General features: G+C 40.0%; 1 protein-coding gene across 3 annotated transcripts in view; it reads left to right on the plus strand.

Moving 5' to 3' along the window:
- The window catches only part of grik2 (glutamate receptor, ionotropic, kainate 2), a 559972-nt gene that overhangs the window by 167561 nt on the left and 367186 nt on the right, over positions 1–25225 (plus strand). For all 3 annotated transcript variants that reach the window (XM_047360663.1, XM_047360664.1, XM_047360665.1), the window contains 2 exons: positions 10019–10186; positions 12133–12390. In XM_047360663.1, coding sequence (XP_047216619.1) covers positions 10019–10186; positions 12133–12390 — 426 coding nt within the window. The remainder of the gene's footprint in view (positions 1–10018; positions 10187–12132; positions 12391–25225) is intronic.

Below are 25225 nucleotides of genomic sequence, written 5' to 3' on the forward strand. Positions count from 1 at the left end.
CTATCTCATAGATCATAGATGAGGGTCAGAATGTAGATATACTGTTAAGGTGGGAACTTCACATTTTGCCTCAGCTCTTTCTTCACCACCACAAACTAGGGAAACACCCATATTTCTACAGACAAGTCCTCATTCCATCTAAAACTTTCCAATATGGGTGAATTAAAACATTTTTGCAAAAGAGAGTGAGCCAACATTCCTCAGTGGTGATGCTAAAGACTCATTCCCAGTTATCGCAAACTCTTGATATCAGTTGTTGCTGCTAAGGGGGACACCACTACTTATAAGGGTTAGAGGGCAATTAGTTTTTCCTAGAAAACAGGGTTGATAGCTTTTTTCCCTTAATTACTTAAATTATTATTTGAAAGCACCTTTCTTTTTACTCAGGCTATCTTTGATCTATATGAAAATTAGTTTCATGATCTGAAACATTTAAGTGGGATAAAAAGCAAAATCTGAAGAAATCTGTAAGGGGACTAACAGTTTTTAAACACTACTGGTAAAAAAAAAAACTTTCTGCAGAACTGTTCAAAGAGAAGGCTTGAAGACAAGGTTCCCAAGTAAAGATGAATTATCCAGTCATTCAGTCATTTTCTACAGCTTCTTCCATAGTAGGTCACAGGGAAGCTGGTGCCTATCTCCAGCAGTCTATGGGCAGGAATTAATTAGCCAATTCTTTTTAAAATGTTACGTCCTGTTATGGATAGGGCATCATTAAATGTACATGGTACAATTTTATAAAGCATACAAAGCCCAGAGTTGTATGCTGTAGGTTGAATGGTTTGTGCTGATATGATAGTTGAGTAAAGATTGCTTCTTTTCTGTCTTCCATAAATGGTCAACCATAAAGTGCTCTATACTCTAAAAACATGAGAAAAAATAACAACTAACAAAGTGCTGTAATGTTTTTCTACCCTCATTGTGTCTTATGTTTATTAACTTGTGTCCACATAAAATTGAACTCCTTTTCATTGGATAAAGAGTTTTATGATCTAAATGTTTTCATTAAAGGCTCCTAAAACCATGGGCCAAGTAAATCTCCCTGAATGAAGAGCAGTTCTAAAGGTTGCACTAGTGAAATAACTGTAAGGGAGCATTGATCAGAGTCAGACTGCTCTGTAGTAATCACTTGTGACATGAGGAACCTGCTGTACTCCTCCAGTGATGTGTATAGAATAAATTTTGGCTTGAACAGAGCTCTCCAGTTGAGTGTTTGTATTTAGAGTAAATAAAGCTTGGCTCCTGGGTTGGTTCTGACTGACACTGAGCCAGCAGAATCAGGCCATAGGGCTAACCCAAACAAAACACTTCAATCTGTAAGCATTGCTTTCCACGACTCCCCAAGGACCTGATTGATCCACTGGCCAATCAGAGTACATTGATCACAGATTGTGCCTCCCTTCTATCAGCTCCTTTAGACGTCCTTCTAGTACATTAATTTGCTCCCTGTCAGAAGTACAGTATTCTGTTCTTATTCGGTTCCAAAGGTATGAACCTTTGGAACCTTTTCTTTTTACACATCATTTGGATAAAGCTGCCGTTGTAGAATTTTTTTGAAATAGAGTGCTTGAAGAAATGTGCTTACTCCTCCATTATATGACCCTATTGTTTGTATTTATATTTAAGCAATTAAAAGATTAATCAATATTTAGTTATTGTGAGCTATGACATCCCCTTTCAGTCAACTAATATTCCAACATGCCACATGACAAAGGATTTGTTTCAGTTTATTTATTTTGCAGTTGTCAATAAGATTCCAATTTGGACTTAGTTAATTACTGTGCATTTAATTATTACCTGTGCAGAGAATTTAGAGAAATTGTCCTATACCAGAGGGATGAAATGCAGTTGAAACCAGATATTTATTGTTCAGATATCATCTTAAACAAGCTCAGCATCCTCCTTTCCTGCTCACAGACAAACAGACATCCCACCCTCCTTTGACCCACAGGACCTACAGCTGTCCACTAATACCTCAAATGTATTTTCTTCCACGTCAGCCATGGGCCCTTCTGCTTCTACATGTTTGCCTTCAACCATATCAGAAGATGCTGATGCTCCCTCTGCCTCCCCCTTCCACGTGTGTGTCTCAAGAAGTCAAGTGAAGATGCAACTGGAGAGACTTGGAATAAGACTGCAGCTCCAGATTGTGTCAGCCCTAGAGTCTTGAATGGCTATGCAGAGCAGCTCTGTGGGATTCTGCAGCACCTCTTCAATCTTAGCCTGGCCCAGAAGAAGGTTCCAGTGTTGTAAACAAACAATAAACTTTCAGGACCCCCTTCAGTTTGCTTATTGCTGTGGAGTTGGAGTTGAAGATGTCATCATACACCTGCCTCAACAAACCCGCTGTCATCTGGACAAAGCCAGTAGCACTGTGAGGATCATGTTCTTTGATTTCTCCAGTGCATTTAACACAATCCAACCTGATCTGCTTTGTCAGAAACTCCAGAAGACTCAGGTGGAGGTCTCAACAATCACCCGGATCAAAGACTACCTGACAAACAGACCACTGTTTGTGAGACTGAAGGGTTGTGAGTCAGCAGCTCAGGAGCACCACAGGGGACTGCACTCTCACTATTCCATTTGACTCTGTACACCTCAGACTTCCAGTAAAAGACAGACTCCTGTCATCTGCAGAAATGCTCGGATGATTCTGCAGTTGTGGGGTGGATCAGAGATGGACAAGTAGATGAGTACAGGAAGGTGGTGAAGCGCTTTGTGGCATGGTGTGGAAACAATTATCTCTTGAACGTGACTAAAACAAAGGAGATGATTGCAGATGTTAAGAGAAACAGGAATAAGTCAAAAACTATTTCCATCATGGGAGAAGACGTGGAGGTGGTGGAGGAGTATAAATACCTCGGTGTTCACCTGGACAACAGACTAGAGTGGAGATGCAACTGTGAAGCCATCTATAAGAAGGGACAGAGGAGACTGTACTTCTTGAGGAAGCTTAGGTCCTTTGGTGTTTGCAGCAAGATGCTGCATATCTTATATAAGTCTGTTGTGGAGAGTTTGATCTCTTCTGCCATCATCTGCTGGGGAAGCAGCATCAGAGCCAGGGACGTAAAAAAGCTCAACAAGCTGATAAAGAAGGTAGGCTCTGTTCTGGGTACTCCTCTGGAACCTCTGGAGATCATTGTGCAAAGACGGATTCTTTATAAAACGAAGAACATTATGAAGAACCCTGAGCATCTTCTTCATGAGACTGTCCTACAACCTCAGTCAGAGGCTTCTTCAGATTTGCTGTAAGACAGACCACTACAGGAGATGCTTCCTGCCCACAGCCATCAGCATCTACAACGGCTCTTTGAAGAAACCTGCAAAATATCAGCTACAACAACGTTTAATTTCCCTTTGGGATTAATAAAGTATTTTTGAATTGAATTGAATCTTGTTCAACCAAGATGGCGCCAACAATGACAGCCTCGGAGCTTCGCTCTCTCTTTCTTTGTGTATTTTGCTTGTTTTTATGTTTTTTGAGCCACAGTACTGTGGTCTCGGGCCACAATTCTGTGGTCTCATTCAGCAGAGAGGAACTTTTCAGCATCAGAGAGTTTGGGATACTGCGCCGAAAGCATCGGAGGGGAAAACACTCTGGCGCGCTGGTAAAACTCCGCCAAAGAGGACTTCGCACACCACTGCCTTCAATCCATCTGGCAAATGTCCGCTCTCTAAGTAACAAGATGGACGAGCTGCTTCTTCTCACCTGTAAAAACACGGACCTCCGCGGATCAGCCGTTCTCTGCTTCACAGAGACATGGCTGAGTGAAAACATCCCGGACTGCGCATTGCTGTTGCCGGGTTTCCAGCTGTTCAGAGCGGATCGCAGTGCAGAGCTATCGGAGAAGACGCGAGGAGGCGGAATCTGCTTTTATATAAACAAGGGTTGGTGGAGAGACATAAGAGTGTTGGGGAAAACATGTAGTCCTGATCAGGAGATATTTTCCATAAACTGCAAACCGTTTTATTCACTGAGAGAGTTTTCCTCATTTATAACAATTGGCTCATATTTTCCACCGCATGGCTGCACTTCTGCTGCAGAAAAATATCTCGCTGAACACATTACAGACATGGAAAAAAAATACACAGACTCTTTCATCATAATACTGGGAGATTTTAACAGTGCAAACCTCTCCAATAAACTCCCCAAATACAGACAGCATATGAAGTGTCCCACCAGAGAAAATAACACACTGGACAATTGTTACACAATGTTAAAGGACTCATATCATGCTGTTACCAGGGCTGCTCTGGGGTTTTCAGATCATTGTCTTATCCACCTCATCCCAGACTACAGGCAGAGACTAAGGGCTTCCAAACCCGTGGTTCACACTGTTAAGAAGTGGACTGAGGAACCAAAGCAGACGCTACAGGCCTGCTTTGAATGCACAGACTGGACTGTTTTTGAAAATTCAGCCACTGACTTAAACCAACTAACTGATGTGGTGACATCATACATCAGTTTCTGTGAGGACATGTGTGTGCAGACTAAGACATTCTGCACATTTGTGAACAACAAGCCATGGTTTATTCCACATCTCAGGAACCTGCACAGGGACAAGGAAGAAGCTCACAGCAGTGGATATTGGGCGTGGTACAGGCAGGCCAGGAACATACTAACAAAGGAGATCAAACCAGCCAAGTTGAAGTTACATTGAGAAGCTGAAGCCTTTCTACTGGTGATGCTTCGGCTGTATGGACTGGTCTGACAAACCTGACTGCCTATTGGAGCCCCCCCCCACTCATCCTGAACAGAATCCTCGCCTGGCCAACCTGGCTTCTACTCCAGACATGACAGGAAGCCGTTCACACCTCAAAACATCTCCTCCACATCCCATTCAGGAACAAGTTCTTCCCACAAAGCTACTAACCCCTTACCTTCAGATCCTCTGACTGCACTAAAGATCTCCAAGGAAGATGTAAATAGGCTCTTTCAGCGCATGAAAACAAAGAAAGCTGGATGACCTGATAACGTCTCCCCATCATGCCTGAAAGCCTGTGCAAATCAACTCGCTCCGATCTTCACCCGGATCTTCAACTGGAGAAGTGTGAGGTCCCCTCTTGCGTCAAACGATCCACCATCATCCCGGTACCCAAGAAACCCACCACCCTAAGATTAAATGACTACAGGCCTGTAGCCCTGACGTCTGTGGTCATGAAATCCTTTGAGCGACTGGTGTTGAAGCACCTGAAAGACATCACAGACCCCCTGAAGAAGTACAACCTTCCACAGGAGCTGCTGGTCATCTTCTCCACTGCCATCATTCAGTCTGTCCTGTCTTCATCCATCTCAGTGTGGTTTGGTTCATCCACAAAACAGGACAGGTCCAGACTGCAACAAATAATCAGGTCTGCACCTTCACTCCATCCAGGACTTACACAGGTCAAGGGTCAGGAAAAGAGCCGGAAAAATCTCTGCAGACCCCACACACCCTGCACATAAACTGTTCAGAGTTTTACCCTCAGGCTGTCGCTACAAAAGTTTACTAAAACCAGCCGCCACAGAGACAGTTTCTTCCCACAGGCTGTTTCTCTGATGAACATTTAATAGAATACCAAACAACAGCACACTGAAGTCGCAATTCCACCTTGTATATGTGAATATTGTATATATGTTTTTAAGGACATAAAGATATATGCAGAATATATCTTATATGTACGAACTTGGCAATAAAGCTGATTCTGATATTTGCATGCAATGTATAAAAGGACACCAAACCTTTTTTTTGCTGTCTAACATTAAATCCATAAAAACCTTTCCTGTCTTAGATCAGTTAGGATTACCAATATTTGCAAAATGTCAGAAAAATAAAATGTATCTTTAAGAGACTCTTTCTTACTCTCTTCAAACTCAGAAATGTTCACACATTAGGAATAGTAAGGGTGTATTCACACTTGCCACTTTTGGTCTGCTTTAAACAGACCAGAGTTCATTTCCCCCATTGGTCAAGACCTTTTGCACAGGTGTGAATACACTCAAACGTACCCTGGTCCGGACCAAACAACCGGACCGAGACGCACGTTTTGTGGTGGTCTCGGTCGGCTTCCAAACGGACTCTGGTGCGGTTCGCTTATGGTCTGAATACAAACCGGCCCCGATCCGAACCAACTACAAAAAGCGTACATCTCTTTGGACATAAAAAGCCACCGTAGCCGGTAGCAAAGGTGTGTGTTGTAAGGTAATCATACTTGATAAACTGTGTTGCTTAGCAATGCTACTGGCTTGTTGTGGGACTAGGCACGTAGAGAACGTCGGCGTTTAGCACGCATTCTCTGACGGGGTTCCAAAATTATAAATGGAACGTCTCAAAGTCTGTGTTGAATGAGCTGCTCTTCAACCTCACAATAATATTGCAGCTGTAATAACGGCATAAATATGCAGAACAGAGATGCTACACGCAGCACGTCTACAGCTGTTTTCCTAAATTTTCGGGTCTGTGCTCTGTCCTGTCCCCGTTATTTCTGTCCAATGGGAACAATGATCATGACCCGCGTGGCTTTGTTTACAAGTAATAGTTCACTTGCAAAAAGTACGATGTGAAAACAAACCGCACCAAATAAAAAAAATAAAGTTTGCTTTTGGTCCGGACCAAACAAGCGGACCAAAAGACTTTCCTGGTGTGAATACACCCTAAGTCTATAAACAATTAGTAAAAGCTCAAACGATGACGTCATTGTGTTGTAAGCTTCTGATAGGTGATTTAAGAATTTGAGTTAATTGGATACTTGTGAGAATATTTTAAGGTAACACACCAAACACACTGCTTGAGTGACATGGAAAAATCAAATGAAAGCAGGTATCAATCAAAGAACAAAATCAACGGACCTTGTGAAGATGCTGGCTGATAATATTATTATCCAAAGTCAACATGTACAGACATGGGCTTATAGGCCACTCAGAGTAGAAGAAGCCATGACCCCAAAAGCAACAACAACAAAAGCCAGATTACAGTTAACAAATTAATTCAGGAACTAAGACTTTTGTTACGTACACCAGGCTCGTTTGGTGGGGTAATATTAAAGGAGACCACACAAGGATTTTCTCACAAAACAAAAGGATTGTTTATTTAAAGATATGAAACCTAAAAAGGAATACCTGAAATGAGAAACCAAAATTAAGATTAATCAAAGCCCAGAAATAACCAACAATAACCTAAAGCCAAAAACCAACCTTACAACCAAACCAACAGGGGTGGAATCACAGAGGAGAGAGCATCCTTGTGCTGCATACATGGCAGCTTTTAAGTATTTTTTATTAGGCCAACCAGCAGCACCTGCAGCAGGCCCATTTCCAAACCCCTGAAAGAATAAAAAACCCAAAGACCTAACTGGGCCGTAACACTTTGAAAACATGCCCAACAACAATCAAATAAAAACAAATAAGGTCTCAAATAAAATAAAGTTTAAGATGTGTTTGGTAAAAGTTTGATTACCAAAGAATGTAAATTAAAAAGCTTTCAGTCACTAATCAAATAAACAAACAAAAGGTTCCCCCAAGTGAGACTTCTAAGATTGCCTTCAGAGGCTCACAAATGTTTTACAGTCAGCTCAAGACAAGCCTAAAAACCAAACACTTGGTTACAACCTAGACCTGGCAATAATAACTAGTTTGAATTAACAAACATTTCAACCAACTAGCCAAGTCAAAAGTTTTCACAAGACACCCAAACAAAGAGCTGCCCACACTGTGATGGATTTACATAGGTGATCCTTTTCTGTGGCTGTAGGAGAAGGGGATGAACAGTCCATTAAAGTTACAGAGGGATGTTCATTGGGAGGGGTCAGGAAAGGCCAGGCAATCTCAAATGTGTAACTGCACAGCTGGACTAGCAAATCAGCAACAGCACATATTCTAAAGAAAATCGAAGGCCTCAGGCCAGGATAGCCGCTTATCAGAGCATCAAGTAGTGAGGTTGTGGTGTGAGGACCTCTTCTGAAAGTACTAGTGTGTTAATCACCTTGTATATGTGAATATTGTATATATGTTTTTAAGGACATAAAGATATATGCAGAATATATCTTATATGTACGAACTTGGCAATAAAGCTGATTCTGATATTTGCATGCAATGTATAAAAGGACACCAAACCTTTTTTTTGCTGTCTAACATTAAATCCATAAAAACCTTTCCTGTCTTAGATCAGTTAGGATTACCAATATTTGCAAAATGTCAGAAAAATAAAATGTATCTTTAAGAGATACAGATATATAGTATGAACTATATAAAGTTTTTCATATTTATAATGTTCCTGGGATGTTCTAAGGGATTGTGAAGTCATAGAGTGTAGCAGGGATCTCCATACAGGGTTAAGGGGTTATTAAAAAGTACAGCTATTTCAATGACTTCATAATGACTCTGGAGATAACAAAGATTCTATCTTAACTATCATGTTTATTCTTAATAATATAATACAGCTCCACCATGCTACACATGATACACAGGATTTGGATATTTGCAGGTGAAATCTGTGATCAAACTCCAGGCATCAAGCAGCAGACATTGCTCTGTTACCACATTACATAACTGATATTTCTTTCTTCATTTTAATGCCATATTTTTTAAAACGAGACTGGTGTTGGTAAGTTGGCATACTTTGCTTTGCAATTATTTTGTCTATGTATTTAAATGATATTTAAGACACTGCAGATTAGGGATGCAGTTGTAGTGGAAGAAGGGACTTAACACATAACCTACAGGGCTCTAGTGTTAAGTAATAAAACAGAGGATCTGAGCTACCAGGCTTACATGTTATATTGTCAGAAGTCTGTTTTAGAGAATCTTTTTGCAGAGTATAGCGCTCAAGCTGTGTTGCCCCTATTTTGATAGGGCAAATAATTATTTTAAAGGCTGACCTTACCAACATGACTGATTGAGAAGCTATTTTAAACAAGTGTGGGAATCCTAAGTTCAGATAGCATTCTCTAAAGAGCCAGGCAGGTAGGCTGGTATGTCATCAAATCAGTGCCTTGATGGGCTTTATCAAAGTTGGAGTATGTACTGACTCAAATAAGTTATTGGATTATTTTTCGATTGGAAAGGACTTCACTGGTTATGGCTACAGTCCAGTGCCGGGGTGGGGACTGGGCACTCTGTTGGTTCTGCACCATGGGTCCTGGGGTGTTTGGGCGTGTTGGTCATGCGCCCTCTTTTATATAGTGTTTTACTGTGACTAGTCGGCTATTTTTGTTGGAGGGGTCATGCTCTTGGTTGCCGCTTTACGCTTGCTGCTGGTTCCTCTTTATTAGGGCTCAGCAGCTTCTCATGGAGAAAGCCTAAATACACAAGACCCAATCTTTTTGTTTCACCTAGTTTTTATGACAGCTGCACCATAGCTCAAAATCTTAAGATCTTTAGTCAAATCTCAGTTAGGGCTTTATTGTTTGGAGTGTATGTGTTTCCCTTATGCCAGAGTGGGTTTATTGCCATTATTGCAGTTTCTTTCTACAGTTCAAAAACATCTATGTTAGGTTACTTGGCTACTGTAACCTGCCCTCATATGTAAAGAGAGCTTACAGTGTTTTCTTCCTTTGTGTCTCTGCATTTCTCCTTGAAGGACTGGTATAAAAAATGAAGGAATGTCTCTGTGTTGTCCTGTGAAGGACTGGTGACCTGTCCAGGTGGTACTCCGTCTCAGTCAATGGCCGCCAGGGAAAGGCACCAGCCGCCCTGTGGCATTGCAAGGATAATTATGTTTAGTGTTTAGAAAATGGATGGATTGATGCAACCCTTAACTCTTTTTAAACAGTAGGAGAATGGATGGACAGAAAAAATATTGTAGCATGGTAAAATGAAACATTATTGTCTTTTGAATTTTGGGATTAAGCTTGTTTTGTGAATTATTTTGTGTCAATAAACTGATCATGAAAGGTTTTAGGTAAACTACGAGTTATTTACTCTGTTCTCACGAGTCCAACTAAAGAGTTTTGCCTGTTTTTATTGTTTGTGTAACTGCTGTAGTTGATTAGATCTTTTTTTTTTTTCTGCAGTCCCTAATTCTGTCTTTTTCTTTCACAGGAGGGATATTTGAGTCCATTGAAAGTGGTCCTTCTGGTGCTGAGGAGCTGGCCTTCAAATTTGCTTTAAATACAATCAACAGGAACAGAACCTTACTGCCAAACACTACTCTGACCTATGACATCCAAAGGATAAACATCTATGACAGCTTTGAAGCCTCCAGGAAAGGTAGGTGTTTGTGGTTTGTTGGCTTTATGGACTGAGACTATGCTCAATGTAGTCAGGGAGTGAAGACATGGCTGAGCTCTGGACTAAAAACAGAAAACTGATCAGTTCCTGGTAATGACTTATGATCTGCCCATAAATAAAAGTCATGTTATTGCGGTTCTGTGATTTGTCAGTTCGTTATGTGCATCTGACTGACATTTCAACAGGTTTCTCTTTTAGAACACAATCCTGTCTTAGCGATTTACACAAGTCCCTTATATTATGGTACTTAGGATGCAAAGTAAAGCTAATACAAAAATGTAGTTTGTGTAATAGCCCTCATTTGAACAATTGGGCGATATGAGATTCTCAAGGAATCCCTGTATTAATACAGACATTTTAAACAAAATTTATATGATCTATTTACTTTTATTTTAAAACAAAAAAGTGATTCATATAATGCTGCTGCTAAAATGATATATTGATTACCACAGATATAATAATATTGTTTGTGACAGTAATTTATTGTTGAAAACACAGCTGAGTGTTGGCATTCAGCTGTTTATATAGTTTTGAACAATGCATTACAGAAAAGTTTTTTTCAGCAAAAGATGAATAAACGTCAAAAACTTAATTCTACCTCGGTCACAAGTATTTAGACAAAGGCAATATGTGCTAAAAACATCATGTCAGTTTCAAATATTTTTTTAACAAATGTACACAGTGGTAAAAGACTGAAGCAAAATATGAAATAAACACTGACTGAATTTATTAGAAGCATTTAAATAAGCTTGTTTATTGCACAGAACATTATTACTTCTTGCAATTCTGCTCTTTATGGAGTTAAACTGAAAGCTAATGTTAGCTGGCTAATTAGTCACATTATTGGATTGGTTAGCTAGCTAACGCTTTTCTTAGCAAGCATCCAGCTCCAGTCTTTTAATATTCTAATTTTGCTCTGAAAAGAGCATTACCTTATTAACAGTAAGGCATCCCGTTAGTTTTCACTCCATAACTTTCCCAACAGCCAATCTTCTTTCTTGTAAACAAAGAACTAATAGTAAACAAAGGCGGTAATGCGCTGAAACATATTGGGAATGGGGAGGGATTCCCCTCACTCCAGAACCTTCTCTGTTTTGTTTTATAATCTTAACTGCAGCAGCAGGACCATTCTTAATGAAAACAATATAAGGCAAATAGTGCATATAATAAATGTCTGAATCCTGACTTTCCCATACAGGTCCTTCTCAAAATATTAGCATATTGTGATAAAGTTCATTATTTTCCATAATGTCATGATGAAAATTTAACATTTATATATTTTAGATTCATTGCACACTAACTGAAATATTTCAGGTCTTTTATTGTCTTAATACGGATGATTTTGGCATACAGCTCATGAAAACCCAAAATTCCTATCTCACAAAATTAGCATATTTCATCCGACCAATAAAAGAAAAGTGTTTTTAATACATAAAATGTCAACTTTCAAATAATCATGTACAGTTATGCACTCAATACTTGGTCGGGAATCCTTTTGCAGAAATGACTGCTTCAATGCGGCGTGGCATGGAGGCAATCAGCCTGTGGCACTGCTGAGGTCATGATGAATCATGACATTATGGAAAATAATGAACTTTATCACAATATGCTAATATTTTGAGAAGGACCTGTATATTCATTTACAGTTAGACTGAGTTACTAGTCTCTGTCCCTTCCAAAGGTCGTTAAAAAAGTTTTTTGCTTCACTTAAAATCTCATGAACAGAAAGTTTGATTTTAGAAAAATCAAAATTTGAAAATTTAATGTTTTTATAATCTTTGTAAAGGTTCTTTATACTAGGTACTAAGGCAACATGTTTCAGAGACAAATAAACCTAACTTTACAAGTTAATAGTTGTAGTAAAAGATTATAATTGTATGGCATCGTTAGAGCAAGTACCTAATTATTCTGTTTTCTTTCTGTAGCTTGTGACCAGCTTTCTCTTGGTGTGGCAGCCATCTTTGGTCCCTCTCACAGTTCCTCTGCCAATGCAGTCCAGTCCATTTGCAATGCTCTGGGTGTCCCACACATTCAGACCAAGTGGAAGCACCAAGTATCAGACAACCGAGATGTTTTCTATGTAAGCCTGTTTCCGGACTTCTCCTCCGTCAGCCGGGCTATTCTGGATCTAGTCCACTTCTTCAAATGGAAGACAGTCACTGTGGTTTATGATGACAGTACTGGTAAGAGCATCATCATATTTTAACTGGTTCATATTATTAATCCTCACAGTCAATGTTTTAAGTTATCCACAAATCATTCTTACTTTAACAAGTGTAAAAGATTGGATAGGAAGGCCACTTTGGAACCACTTTTAAAGTCTTTCCATATCTTTTTCAAAACAGCTCAAATTCAAACAAATCTGGGACACTACATGTGGATTTTTTTCACAGTGTTATGATTTTATTGATTCCCTTTGTCCCTTAATGCAAATGCTGTGATCGTTTGTATAGATTAGCTCCTTTTCAACCAAAAGCCACAGGAGTTATAGCCCCAGGATTTGTTTTTCCCTATTAATAGGAATCCCAGAAAATTGTGTATGTTCTGTGTCCATTACTCAGAAAGGCTACGGACATTTTATTTAAATAAATGTAATAGGTATAAAGGTAATAGGAATGCCAAGGAATTCTGTACGTTCTTTTTTCATTGCTTGGAAAAAAGTTTGATTTAACTGAAAATAATAGTAAATGAGCAGCATTAGAGTTATACAGTTAATTAATTCGTTCCATTATTCCTCAAGTTGTTCTGGATTCAGGAAAAGTTTAAATGATTACTTTACATTAACGTTTTTACCAACCTGCATCTGGCCAGAGTTGTTGCATGACTCATCTACAATAACTACTAAACACTGATTAACACCCTTTTTTTTATATTATTATCATAAGGTAAACTCATATCAGATACTACAGAAAAAATGTTTTTAGTAAAAATATTATTTTTGAATAAAAAAACAATCTAGAAGTACAGGGAATTGATACCTTGACTTTCTAACCATAAGGAAATACAGTATTTGTATAAAGAAGAAGATGCCTAGACAGTGGAGTAGAAGATTGCAGGATACAAGGGTGAAGTGGATCACTGGGAAACTGCATCCAAACCTGGGACCGTGGTCTCTCCTCCTGTAGAGCTGCATAAAACTATAAAAAATGAAAAATAATAAAGATTTCATACTCCACTAAGTTAGGTTTACATGAAAAGACAATCTGAGAGGAAACGTGTATTTTTTATGTACATGGAAAATTGCTCTGATCATTGGTTCTGCATTAAAATATTATTACAGAACTGTGGTGAAACAGATTATAATTAGGCTAATGTCTACATTAACATAAAAGGTGGCAAAAAATATTCAGTTTTATATTTTGGTACTGGCGGTTATTGACTGCACGCCTAATAAACGCTTTACAGACGCTTTATCTGTTTGTGGGACCTTTAGCCACCACAAACAGATAACAGGTAGCAGGAAATCCTGGAGGGCTGGGCCGAGATCAGGCAGCAGTTAGTGGGGAAGTCCCAGTCCGATCGCCAGTTAACTTAGCTTAGCTTAGCAGCCAAACCAACCTGTAAGTGGCACTCCACTGCTCCAAAAACTCCAAAAGAACATTTATAAGTGGGCTCATTCTTGATGAACTGACTGCAGAGGTTAAGTTCTGAGGTCTACTTTGCATTTAAAACATTTTAAGCCTGGAGCTTTTAAAAGACACACGCCTATACATCATTAAAAGCCTATCCAGAAGAGTGAAGCTGTTATTGCTGCAAAGGATGGGCTGACTTCATATTACAGTCTTTGTTTCCAAAATGGGATACCATTAAGTTCATGTGTGTGCAAAGGCAAGTGATCTTTGCACACACATAAACTCCAAATTTTATGGTCTTTCATCATCAATGATTTAAATAAAGAATCTGAAAAAATTACAAAACAAATCATGCATGTAAAGCAAATTCAAATGTTTTATCTTAACTTAATTTAGTCTATGGAAGGCGATCATTTTTGCTCTTCTTCATCACCATATTTGATGTAAGACTTGGTGAGTAAACACACTGCATGTCTGTGTTAATATTCATTGAGGGAAACCTTCTCTACTGATCTTTGCAGTCTGGGTCACCAGGTGACATAAAGCCAGTAGGCTGGACACATGTACCATGTGCTGGAGGTCATAATGTGTGTGCCAACGTAGGATAAAACTGCGAGGCCTCATAAAGCCTAATGCAGCTGACACATTGGAGCAAGTACAGATGGACTGATAATAATACATAGTACTTTCTGTCTCTCAAGAATTTAGGCCTAACCTTATTTTCAGATCTACTCTATTTCCTAACCATTTGAAACAATAAACTCTATTAATCTTGCCTCGCAAAATCTGTATTGCAATTTACAACATTTTGAAATTATCTTCGGATGAAGGAACTTTCTTATGCAGAGTGAACTTATCCTACACATGGGCTACAACCAAATTTCTTGTGTCAAGCTACTGCTGTACCAGATACAACTTTAGAAACAACTTACCTGGGATAAGGATAAAAAGAACTGGACAGTTTCTAAGTGTTCCAAAGTCCTCTTTAAAGATGAAAGTAAACTTTGCATTTAAATTGGAAATGGAGGTCACAGAGTCTGGAGGGAGAGTAGAAAGGCACAGAATCTATGCTGCTTGAAGTCCAGTGTAAAGTTTCCAAAGCGATGATTTGAGGTGCCACGTCATCTGCTGGTATTTGTCCACTGTGTTTTCTGAAGTCCACAGTCAATGTAGGACACTACAGGACACTTTAGAGCTTTATGCTTCCATCAACTTTATGCAGATGTTGATTTCATTTTCCAGGATGACTTGGTCCCTGCCCACACTGCCAAAAGTACCAAAAACAGTTTCAATAACCATGTTGTTACTGTGCTTGATTGGCCAATAAACTGCCCTGATCTGAACTTTATATAGGATATATGTGGTATTGTCAAGAGGAAGATGAGATACCAGACCCAACAATGCAGGTGACCTGAAGGACACTATAAAGCAACCTTTGCCTCTTTTATAGCAGAATGACAGGCTGACTACCTCCATGCCATGCTGCATTAATGTGGCAATTCATGCAAAAGGAGAACATACAGTCACTGGCCACTTTATTAGGTACACCTGTCCAACTGCTCTTTAACGCAAATTTCTAATCAGCCAATCACATGGCAGCAACTCAATGCATTTAGGCATGTAGACATGGTCAAGACGATCTGCTGCAGTTCAAACCAAGCATCAGAATGGGGAAGAAAGGTGATTTAAGTGACTTTGAACATGGCATGGTTGTTGGTGCCAGACGGGCTGGCCTGAGTATTTCAGAAACTGCTGATCTACTGGGATTTTCACGAACTACCATCTCTAGGGTTTACAGAGAATGGTTCGAAAAAAAGAAAATATCCAGTGAGCGGCAGTTCTGTAGGTGCAAATGCCTTGTTGATGCCAGAGGTCAGAGGAGAATGGCCAGATGGGTTCAAGCTGATAGAAAGGCAACAGTAACTCAAGTAACCACTCGTTACAACCAGGGCATGCAGAAGACCATCTCTGAATGCACAACACGTCAAACCTTGAGGCAGATGGGCTACAGCAGCAGAAGACCACACCGGGTGCCACTCCTGTCATCTAAGAACAGGAAACCGAGGCTACAATTCGCACAGGCTTACCAAAATTGGACAATAGAAGACCGGAAAAACGTTGCCTGGTCTGATGAGTCTCGATTTCTGCTGCGACATTCGGATGGTAGGGTCAGAATTTGGCATCAACAACATGAAAGCATGGATCCATCCTGCCTTGTATCAACAGTTCAGGCTGGTGTTGGTGCTGTAATGGTGTGGGGGATATTTTCTTGGCACACTTTAGGCCCCTTAGGACCAATTGAGCATCGTGTCAACGCCGCAGCCTACCTGAGTATAGTTGCTGACCATGTCCATCCCTTTATGACCACAGTGTACCCATCTTCCGATGATTACTTCCAGCAGGATAACGCGCCATGTCCTAAAGCACGAATCATCTCAGACTGGTTTCTTGAACATGACAAAGAGTATATTGTACTCAAATGACCTCCACAGTCAGCAGATCTCAATCCAATAGAGCACCTTTGGGATGTGGTAGAACAGGTGATTTGCATCATGGATGCAGGTCACAAATCTGCAGCATCTGTGTGATGTAATAATGTCAATATGGACCAAACTCTTTGAGGAATGTTTCCAGTACCTTGTTGAATCTATGCTACAAAGGATTAAGGCAGTTCTGAAGGCAAAAGGGGGTCCAACCCGGTACTAGCAAGGTGTACCTAATAAAGTGGCTGGTGAGTGTACTTTTCAGAAGCATGGCATTTCTGTTGAAAATGTCCTTTTTAAAGTGATCTTATGTCATTTTTTTTTCTTTATGTATAAGCCATAATCATCAAAAATACAACAAATAAAGGTTTGAAATATTTCACTCCCTATGTAATGAATATATACATTCAGAGTTTCACTTTCTGAAATGAGTGAAATGTAGGTTCTGCAAAATATAATGTAAGAAATATCCACATCTCAATGATTTTTATCTTTTTCCTTTTCAGTTTTGTCCCTTTCAGGGGGTGTTGTATCTGCTAATTATGAAACTAAAAGCCAATGTGATTTAATCACGGCTACAGTTTAGCTATTTTACTCATAAACTCATACACAGACAAGATTTTAGCAGAGATTACCACTTTCCAGGGAACTAGGAGTGAAGATCTTTGTCAGAGCTCTCTGGTGGTCAGTCCTGATACTTGAGTATTAGTTTTAGTTTTTGCAGCTAACTTTGCCATTAAACATTTGGGGTATTAGTACCCATCCATCCAACCATATTCCTTACCTGCTTAATCCTTGCTCGGGAAGGCCGGGGTTTACCTCCAGGTCAGTAGGTGAAAGACGAATAGGTCACCCTGGATAGGTCTGCGTTTTACCAATTTCTGCTCAGTAACTGCTATAACAGTTTAGACATGTAAAACAACTGTCTTCTTGAGATTTGACACCTCTTTTGAGGGTTAAGGATTACAAGTTTGAAAATGTTTCATAATATAGGGACGATATTTGATATTACCGAACTTTACTCAGTTTTCTTTTAATAAAATTGAGCTGCAGATGTAGCGTAAGAAGGCCTGCTTAATCAGAAGGAAAAAATACCTCCCCAGGTTTCGTTAAGCAAGTCACCTTTTGTTTTATCACCCTCACCTATTCAAGATTTCCAGGTCCTATGGCCAATCAGGATTTAGATGTAGCTAATTCTTATTAAAGAACCTAAGTATTTTTGATTATTATAGAAAAATATATTTTGGAAGTTGGATTTCAGTTGCACTGCTTTATTACTGCTTCAATACTTACAGAGAAGGATCATTAGCTTTTCTAACAATTTACCCCTTGTTACAGTCTACAGTGAGTAAGGATGCTGAGGTGGGTACTGTTGCACATTGAGCTTTTAACTGGTTAGCATTTTATGTTAGTTAAAAAACATGATCAAAATCTCAAAATCAGACATGACAAAAAGACCTGTAAATATTATAAGTTAAATCTACAACTGAAAAGAGGAATTTCCACTTGAACTGAACTAAGCCTGCAATATTTTTTTGTGAAAGGATACATTGTAAATATAGGGTGCATCGGCGGACTGACATATGGGACGACCAGGAATTTCCCCAGTGGGCTGGTGAGCCAGTGGTTCAGCCCACGGAGTTGCTATCGAGCTCGGCCCAGTAGTCATGCTGGGTTAGTAATCAGATCCCAACAGGGAGGCACATCAGTTGGACACTAGAAGCACTATAAAAACCCATCAAGTTACAGCTAAAGTTCACCTCAAAGAAAAAAAAGAAAAGCCATGATCATACTTCACTGACCACTTTAACTATACGAGCAATAACGGCAACAGCTTTATTATTATGCATTGTAAACCTAGTTTGCCTAAAGAGATTAAACTATATGGATTTCAAAACTCTACACATTGAACCAACACAAGCACTTGGAGGTAAATAAAAACATTTTAGAGTTTAGTGAGAAACAATGCTTATTTTTCTTGGACAGTGGTGCAGGACATGCCAATGTCATTGTTACCAGATGTAATCTAAAGCTAAAAATAGCATCATTTGTGCTAACCAGCTGCACATGTAATTACAGCAGGTAGAAGTCAATAAGTGGACAGCACCTAGCTTATGCTTAAGACTATCACCATGTTAACAAGCTAAAATAATATTTTAACAATCAAAGTTATTATCAGTTTGATCTTCTACTTGTGATTATAATTTGTATTGACTAAAGCTGAAAACAGAGGATCAGGCGTTTAGTTTGGAGTCAGGTATTTGAACATATTAGATATGAGGGATAGTAGATATATTGGACAAAGGATTGGATGAAGATCAGAACTCCCAGGTTTTGGGGAAGAGGAAATCCACTGAGAAGCTTCCTAGATGTAGTGAAGGATGCACAGGGCTTGGTGTGACAAAAAAGGTGCTGAGATGGAGGAGATGATCTGCCGAGAACATTCAATAATGCAGCTGACAAGAGAAATGTGGAAATTTGTGTTTAAGCATAATACCTCCAAAATATTCATGATAGCATATGTTGACATGTTTTCTTTTTGTGTTGCATTTTTGTTTATAAATGTGTTCCGTAAATAAAAAAAATGTTTGGGACCAGTATTTCAATCCTATAAAGACTCACAATAAAAACACAAAGATGCTGATTAGAGAAGTTATATAGCCGATGTTTATTTCTTTGGCGCGCTGGCCCCGGAGAAAGACATGAATACTATGAATGACATGAGCTTGAATGAATGATTTCGGATTAGAATTAGAGATGTCATTCCCCCCTGGGATCCGATACTGGTGATGGAGTGGAGGCCCGATAATAAGGGAGTTGGAAGGAGCTAGGAAGCCAGATGGTGGCAATGGGGTGAAGGAGGGTCGAAGCTCGGTGGGAGAGCAGGGAGATCCATGGTTAGAGGTCCTTAAAAGCGAAGCCTTGAAGGGTGATTGGCTGAGGAGGAATGCAGACTTGACGCTGATTGGTTGGAGTGGAGACGCGTGATCGAGTCATAGTACGAAGCTGGTGGAGTTGAGTCTTCCAGATTGAATTCTCGTCAAAACTCCATTTCCTCTTTTCCGCCATGAAATGCATGGGAGGAACTTTCTTCTGCTCATTAAAAAGTAACTAAGTTTTTCTTAAAGTAAAATTTTAAATAGGCTCTTTTTACTTTTATTTCAGTAACATTTTACACTGGTAACTTGTATTTAGTTAACATTATATCAAAGTAACTGTACTTTTACTTGAGTACATTATTTTTGTACTCTTTGTTCCTTTGAAAACCAGATGTGGTCACTTTTGAATCTTGGTGGTGCTTTTACACTCGTGGTAGCATGAGACGGACTCTACTCAGGTAGTGCAGCTCACCCAGGATGGCACATCAATGTGAGCTGTGGCAAGAAGGTTTGCTGTGTCTGTCAGCGTAGTGTCCAGTGCCTGGAGGCGCTACCAGGAGACATGGAGGAGGCCGTAAGAGGGCAACAACCCAGCAGCAGGACTGCTGCCTCCGCCTTTGTGCAAGAAGGAACAGGAGAAGCACTGCCAGAGTCCTGCAAAATGACCTCCAGCAGGCCACAAATGTGCATGTGTCTGCACAAACGGTTAGAAACCGACTCCATGAGGATGGTATGAGGGCCCGGCGTCCACAAATGGGGGTTATGCTCACAGCCCAACACCGTGCAGAACGCTTGGCATTTGCCAGAGAACACCAGGATTGGCCAATTCGCCACTGGCGCGCTGTGCTCTTCACAGGTGAAAGCAGGTTCACACTGAGCACATGTGACAGATGTGACAGTCTGGAGACACCGTGGAGAGTGATCTGCTGCCTGCAACATCATTTCAGCATGACTGGTTTGGCAGTGAATCAGTAATGGTGTGGGGTGGCATTTCTTTGGAGGGCTGCACGGCCCTCCATGTGCTCACCAGAGGTAGCCTGACTGCCATTAAGTACCGAGATGAGATCCTCAGACCCCTTGTGAGACCATATGCTGGTGCGGTTGGCCCTGGGTTCCTCCTAATGCAGGACAATGCTAGACCTCCTGTGGCTGGAGTGTGTCAGCAGTTCCTGCAAGATGAAGACACTGAAACTATGGACTGGCCCGCCTGTTCCCCAGACCTGAATCCGATTGAGCACATCTGGGACATCATGTCTCGCTCCATCCACCAAAGTCACGTTGCACCACAGACTGTCCAGGAGTTGGCGGATGCTTTAGTCCAGGTCTGGGAGGAGATCCATCAGGAGACCATCCGCCGTCTCATCAGGAGCATGCCCAGGCATTGTAGGGAGGTCATACAGGCACGTGGAGGCCACACACAATACTGAGCCTCATTTTGACTTGTTTTAAGGACATTACATCAAAGTTGGATCAGCCTGTAGTGTGTTTATCCACTTTAATTTTGTGTGTGACTCCAAATCCAGACCTCCATTGGTTAATAAATTTGATTTACATTGATGATTTTGTGTGATTTTTGTTGTCAGGACATTCAACTTTGTACAGAACAAAGTATTCAATGACAATATTTCATTCATTCAGATCTAGGATGTGTTATCTGAGTGTTCCCTTTATTTTTTTGAGCAGTGTATATTTATAGGCCTAAATGTTTAGCAAAAAGTTCAAACAAGCAGTTGAAAGTGAACCAGTCTGTCAGGAACTTTTTCTCTCCAGTTTGTTCCTGATAGAGGGGTTGAAGTTGGGGGAACAAACCGTGTCTGCTACGTCAGGTAGGAATTGATCCCTGCTGATCCCACCACCTCTCTTAATTAAATCGTGAAGTGGACATAGCTGGTACTAATAATGGCTTGATTTTCTGTCTAAATGATCGGAAATGAGGTGCTGGCTTCACCAGACAACAGCTTTGCCTTTTTATTGTCGCTATTCACACAGGTGACTTGATATTGAGGACCAGTCACACTGGAAATGGAAACTGTGTGCATACAGAAATCACATTAAATTGGATTCTCTTTGTTTTATGAAGTTTTGCTCTGTACTGGGTGTCTCTTGAGATACTGAGTCATCAATTTTTATATTTTAACATGTTCACTGCTCTGAATCACCATTAGCTGCTGTCTACCAAAGATGCTTTTCAAGAACCAGATACGAAAACGGGTTGTAAATAGTTTATTTCTGCTGTTTTTGTACAAAGCAGGGGGGAAACAAGCAAATCAATAACTATAATGGTTCTTCTCTAATGGACCAACTTTATAATAGCAAAACTGAAAAAGCGGCAGGAGCATGTGTTACAAGACTCCCAGTAAAGATATAACATCTACACAACCACCTAAAACACTACTGCTGTTGCTAAGTTTGATTAGGTCTTAAGTGAAAAGCAACTGCTGGAAAATAAAACTCACATTTTTTTGCTGTTGCTTACGCTTATTCCTAAGTGTCTCTCTGCCTCAGTTAGGGTAATATATACAAAACTGTGAAAAAGTATTTGCCCCCTGACAGTACAAATGTCAGAAAAAAAAATAGACAAATACAAAACACAGTTCTTCATTTATTAAAGGAATAATGATAAAATCATAGAAATCATAAACTTGACTTCAACAATATTGCCAGTTACTGCCATATTTGCACTAACTGGTAATGAGTCTTTTACATCACTGTGGAGGAATTTTGGCCCATTCTTCTTTTCATTTTTGAGCCATTAAGAGGTGTGCTTGTTGGTGTGCTATGTAACATTGTTTTGCTGTGTAGCCAGAGTGGGCTTGAGCCGAAGGTCATAAACCGATAAACCGACATTCTCCTTCAGTGTTTTCCACTTCTTTCCGCTTCAAAGCAAAATTCATGGGGTTAGGGATTTTCTCCTACTGTCTCTGTGTTATATTGTTCCACAGGAAATTTTGTATATTTGGTTAAGAACCTTTTTAGAACAAATTTTGGATCCGGTTGTTTGAGGCTTACTGAGCTGTGGGTCAGCAATAGCCTCATCTAAGATCTCTAACCCTCATTCAATCTGCTCTTCCTCACTCTGTTCTTCCCGCCTGCCATCCAGTTGTTTGCCTTTTCCTTTCTCTTCATCACTGTCCTCCACACTTGGCCATATTCTCACATAAACACCAATTAAAATATTTGAAATGAAATTAGGAATTTTATATAGGCCTACATGCACACCAGACACAGATGTGCATTATCGATAGAAAAAAAAAAAGTTCCATCAATGACGAACACACATGTTAAAAACTAGCTTAAAAAAAATGCATGTGATGATTTTATGCCTAAATCTATTTTATTGCTAACCTCTGGACCTTCCTGTGCTCTTTCTGAAATTGATGCCACCATCAATTGCCTATTTTATACACAGGGTGTACAGGTAGGGGAGTAGGCTTAAACTAAAGTAATATTATGACATGTAATTAATATCTTATTCAAAGGCTAAATTTAATGTCAATATTTTTCCCAGATTCTATCGGGGATAACTATCTTGCCATGAAACCTGTATGAAACATCAACCTAGACAGTTCTCCTAACAGCAAGCGATGAATTGGCCAGTTATCAGCAGGTCTTACTCAAAGCTAGTATTCAGTTTCACAGAATGACAGCAGCGGGAGGGGGAAGAAGGCAGGAGGCCTCAGTGCAGACACAACAGGTCCGACCTGCAACCCGCAAAAACACCCACATCCCCACGGGTGGTAACAAGTATCCAGATAAAATGAAAGCTAATATGACCTAAAATAGTACACTGTTTTAAAATATTTTATACAGATGTACACAGTTATAAAAGACTGAAGGAAAATGTAAAACAAACATTGAATTAATTTATTTCAAGGATTTAAATAAATGTGCTAATTGTGCAGAATATTATTACTCTTTGTCGTTCTGCAGAGAAAGCTAATATTAGTTTTGCTAGTTTATTCTTGGTTCTTTAGTAACCTCCTGGGTGAGTCTTTAATATGCTCTTAGAGCAATTCTGGGAGGCCAGTCTGTCCTGGAAAGGTTCTTCACTGCGCCATAGATTCTTCATTTGTGGGTAATGGTTCTTACTCTAGTTGGCTTTGTAACTGATTCTGGACTGATATACTGACTGATGCCAATGACTTTGTTTCTCTGGTACTTTGTGTGTTGCCATATAAGTTTACTCCACCTGCTTCATGTTGTCAGGCAGGTTCTATTTAAGTGATTCCCTGATTCTGACTTGTCCAACAGTCATCAGTTGTTTTTTGTTTTTTGTGATTAATAAAAGGGGGGGATACTTTTCAGATAGAGCCACATTGGGTTTGATGTTTTTTTTTTTTTTTCTTAATAAATGAACTCATCATTTAAAAACTGCTTCTTGTTTTTGCTCAGGTTATCCTATTCCGATAACAAAATTTGATTGTTTAAAAATTTTTTATTTGACAGACAAAGCAAAAACAGAACAATGATGTAAAAGAGCTACTTTTTAACAGCATTGTATGGATTGAGCTCCTATTTCCCTATTTTATCTTTCCTGTTTTGTATTTCATGAAACATTTGATTATGATATGATAATTTTACAGCAAAAACACTTTCCTTAACATGATTTTATTAGTAAATAAGTTAGTGGACTGAAAAAGGCTAATTCACTCTTAGAATAGAGAGTAGAAGCAGCTGGTTAGTTTTCAAATTTATTTCAGTGTGTGTGGTGACAAGTGCACTTTAATGATAGCAACATGTGTGCTGAGTGTTGACAAGGTGTGAAGACAACATGCCATATGATGAAAAATGGAGGTAGGTTGTCTCGCAGTTTTATAGTGCTTTGAATAAACTGTCGCCGTTCATTAATGCTGTGATTTTGAGTAATATGCATGAGTTCTGTGTTGTGTTTGCAGAGCTACTGTTCCACACTAGCATCTGTCTACAATGTAAACAGGCTGAAAGTGTTAGCAATTTACTCTTGATTTCTGTGAAGACACTTAAAAACTTAAATGGTGAATCTCTATATACAGGGGTTGGACAATGAAACTGAAACACCTGGTTTTAGACCACAATAATTTATTAATATGGTGTAGGGCCTCCTTTTGCGGCCAATACAGCGTCAATTCGTCTTGGGAATGACATATACAAGTCCTGCACAGTGGTCAGAGGGATTTTAAGCCATTCTTCTTGCAGGATAGTGGCCAGGTCACTACGTGATACTGGTGGAGGAAAACGTTTCCTGACTCGCTCCTCCAAAACACCCCAAAGTGGTTCAATAATATTTAGATCTGGTGACTGTGCAGGCCATGGGAGATGTTCAACTTCACTTTCATGTTCATCAAACCAAGCTTTCACCAGTCTTGCTGTGTGTATTGGTGCATTGTCATCCTGATACACGGCACCACATTCAGGATACAATGTTTGAACCATTGGATGCACATGGTCAAGAATGGTTCGGTAGTCCTTGACAGTGACGCGTCCATCTAGCACAAGTATTGGGCCAAGGGAATGCCATGATATGGCATCCCAAACCATCACTGATCCACCCCCATGCTTCACACTGGGCATGCAACAGTCTGGGTGGTACGCTTCTTTGGGGCTTCTCCACACCGTAACTCTTCCGGATGTGGGGAAAACAGTAAAGGTGGACTCATCAGAGAACAATACATGTTTCACATTGTCCACAGCCCAAGATTTGCGCACCTTGCACCATTGAAACTGACGTTTGGCATTGGCATGAGTGACCAAAGGTTTGGCTATAGCAGCCCGGCCATGTATATTGACCCTGTGGAGCTCCCAACGGACAGTTCTGGTGGAAACAAGACAGTTGAGGTGCGCATTTAATTCTGCCGTGATTTGGGCAGCCGTGGTTTTATGTTTTTTGGATACAATCCGGGTTAGCACCCGAACATCCCTTTCAGACAGCTTCCTCTTGCGTCCACAGTTAATCCTGTTGGATGTGGTTCGTCCATCTTGGTGGTATGCTGACATTACCCTGGATACTGTGGCTATTGATACATCACAAAGACTTGCTGTCTTGGTCACAGATGCGCCAGCAAGACGTGCACCAACAATTTGTCCTCTTTTGAACTCTGGTATGTC

This window comes from Girardinichthys multiradiatus, chromosome 3 (genome assembly GCF_021462225.1).
Source record: "Girardinichthys multiradiatus isolate DD_20200921_A chromosome 3, DD_fGirMul_XY1, whole genome shotgun sequence".
Taxonomy (NCBI): domain Eukaryota; kingdom Metazoa; phylum Chordata; class Actinopteri; order Cyprinodontiformes; family Goodeidae; genus Girardinichthys; species Girardinichthys multiradiatus.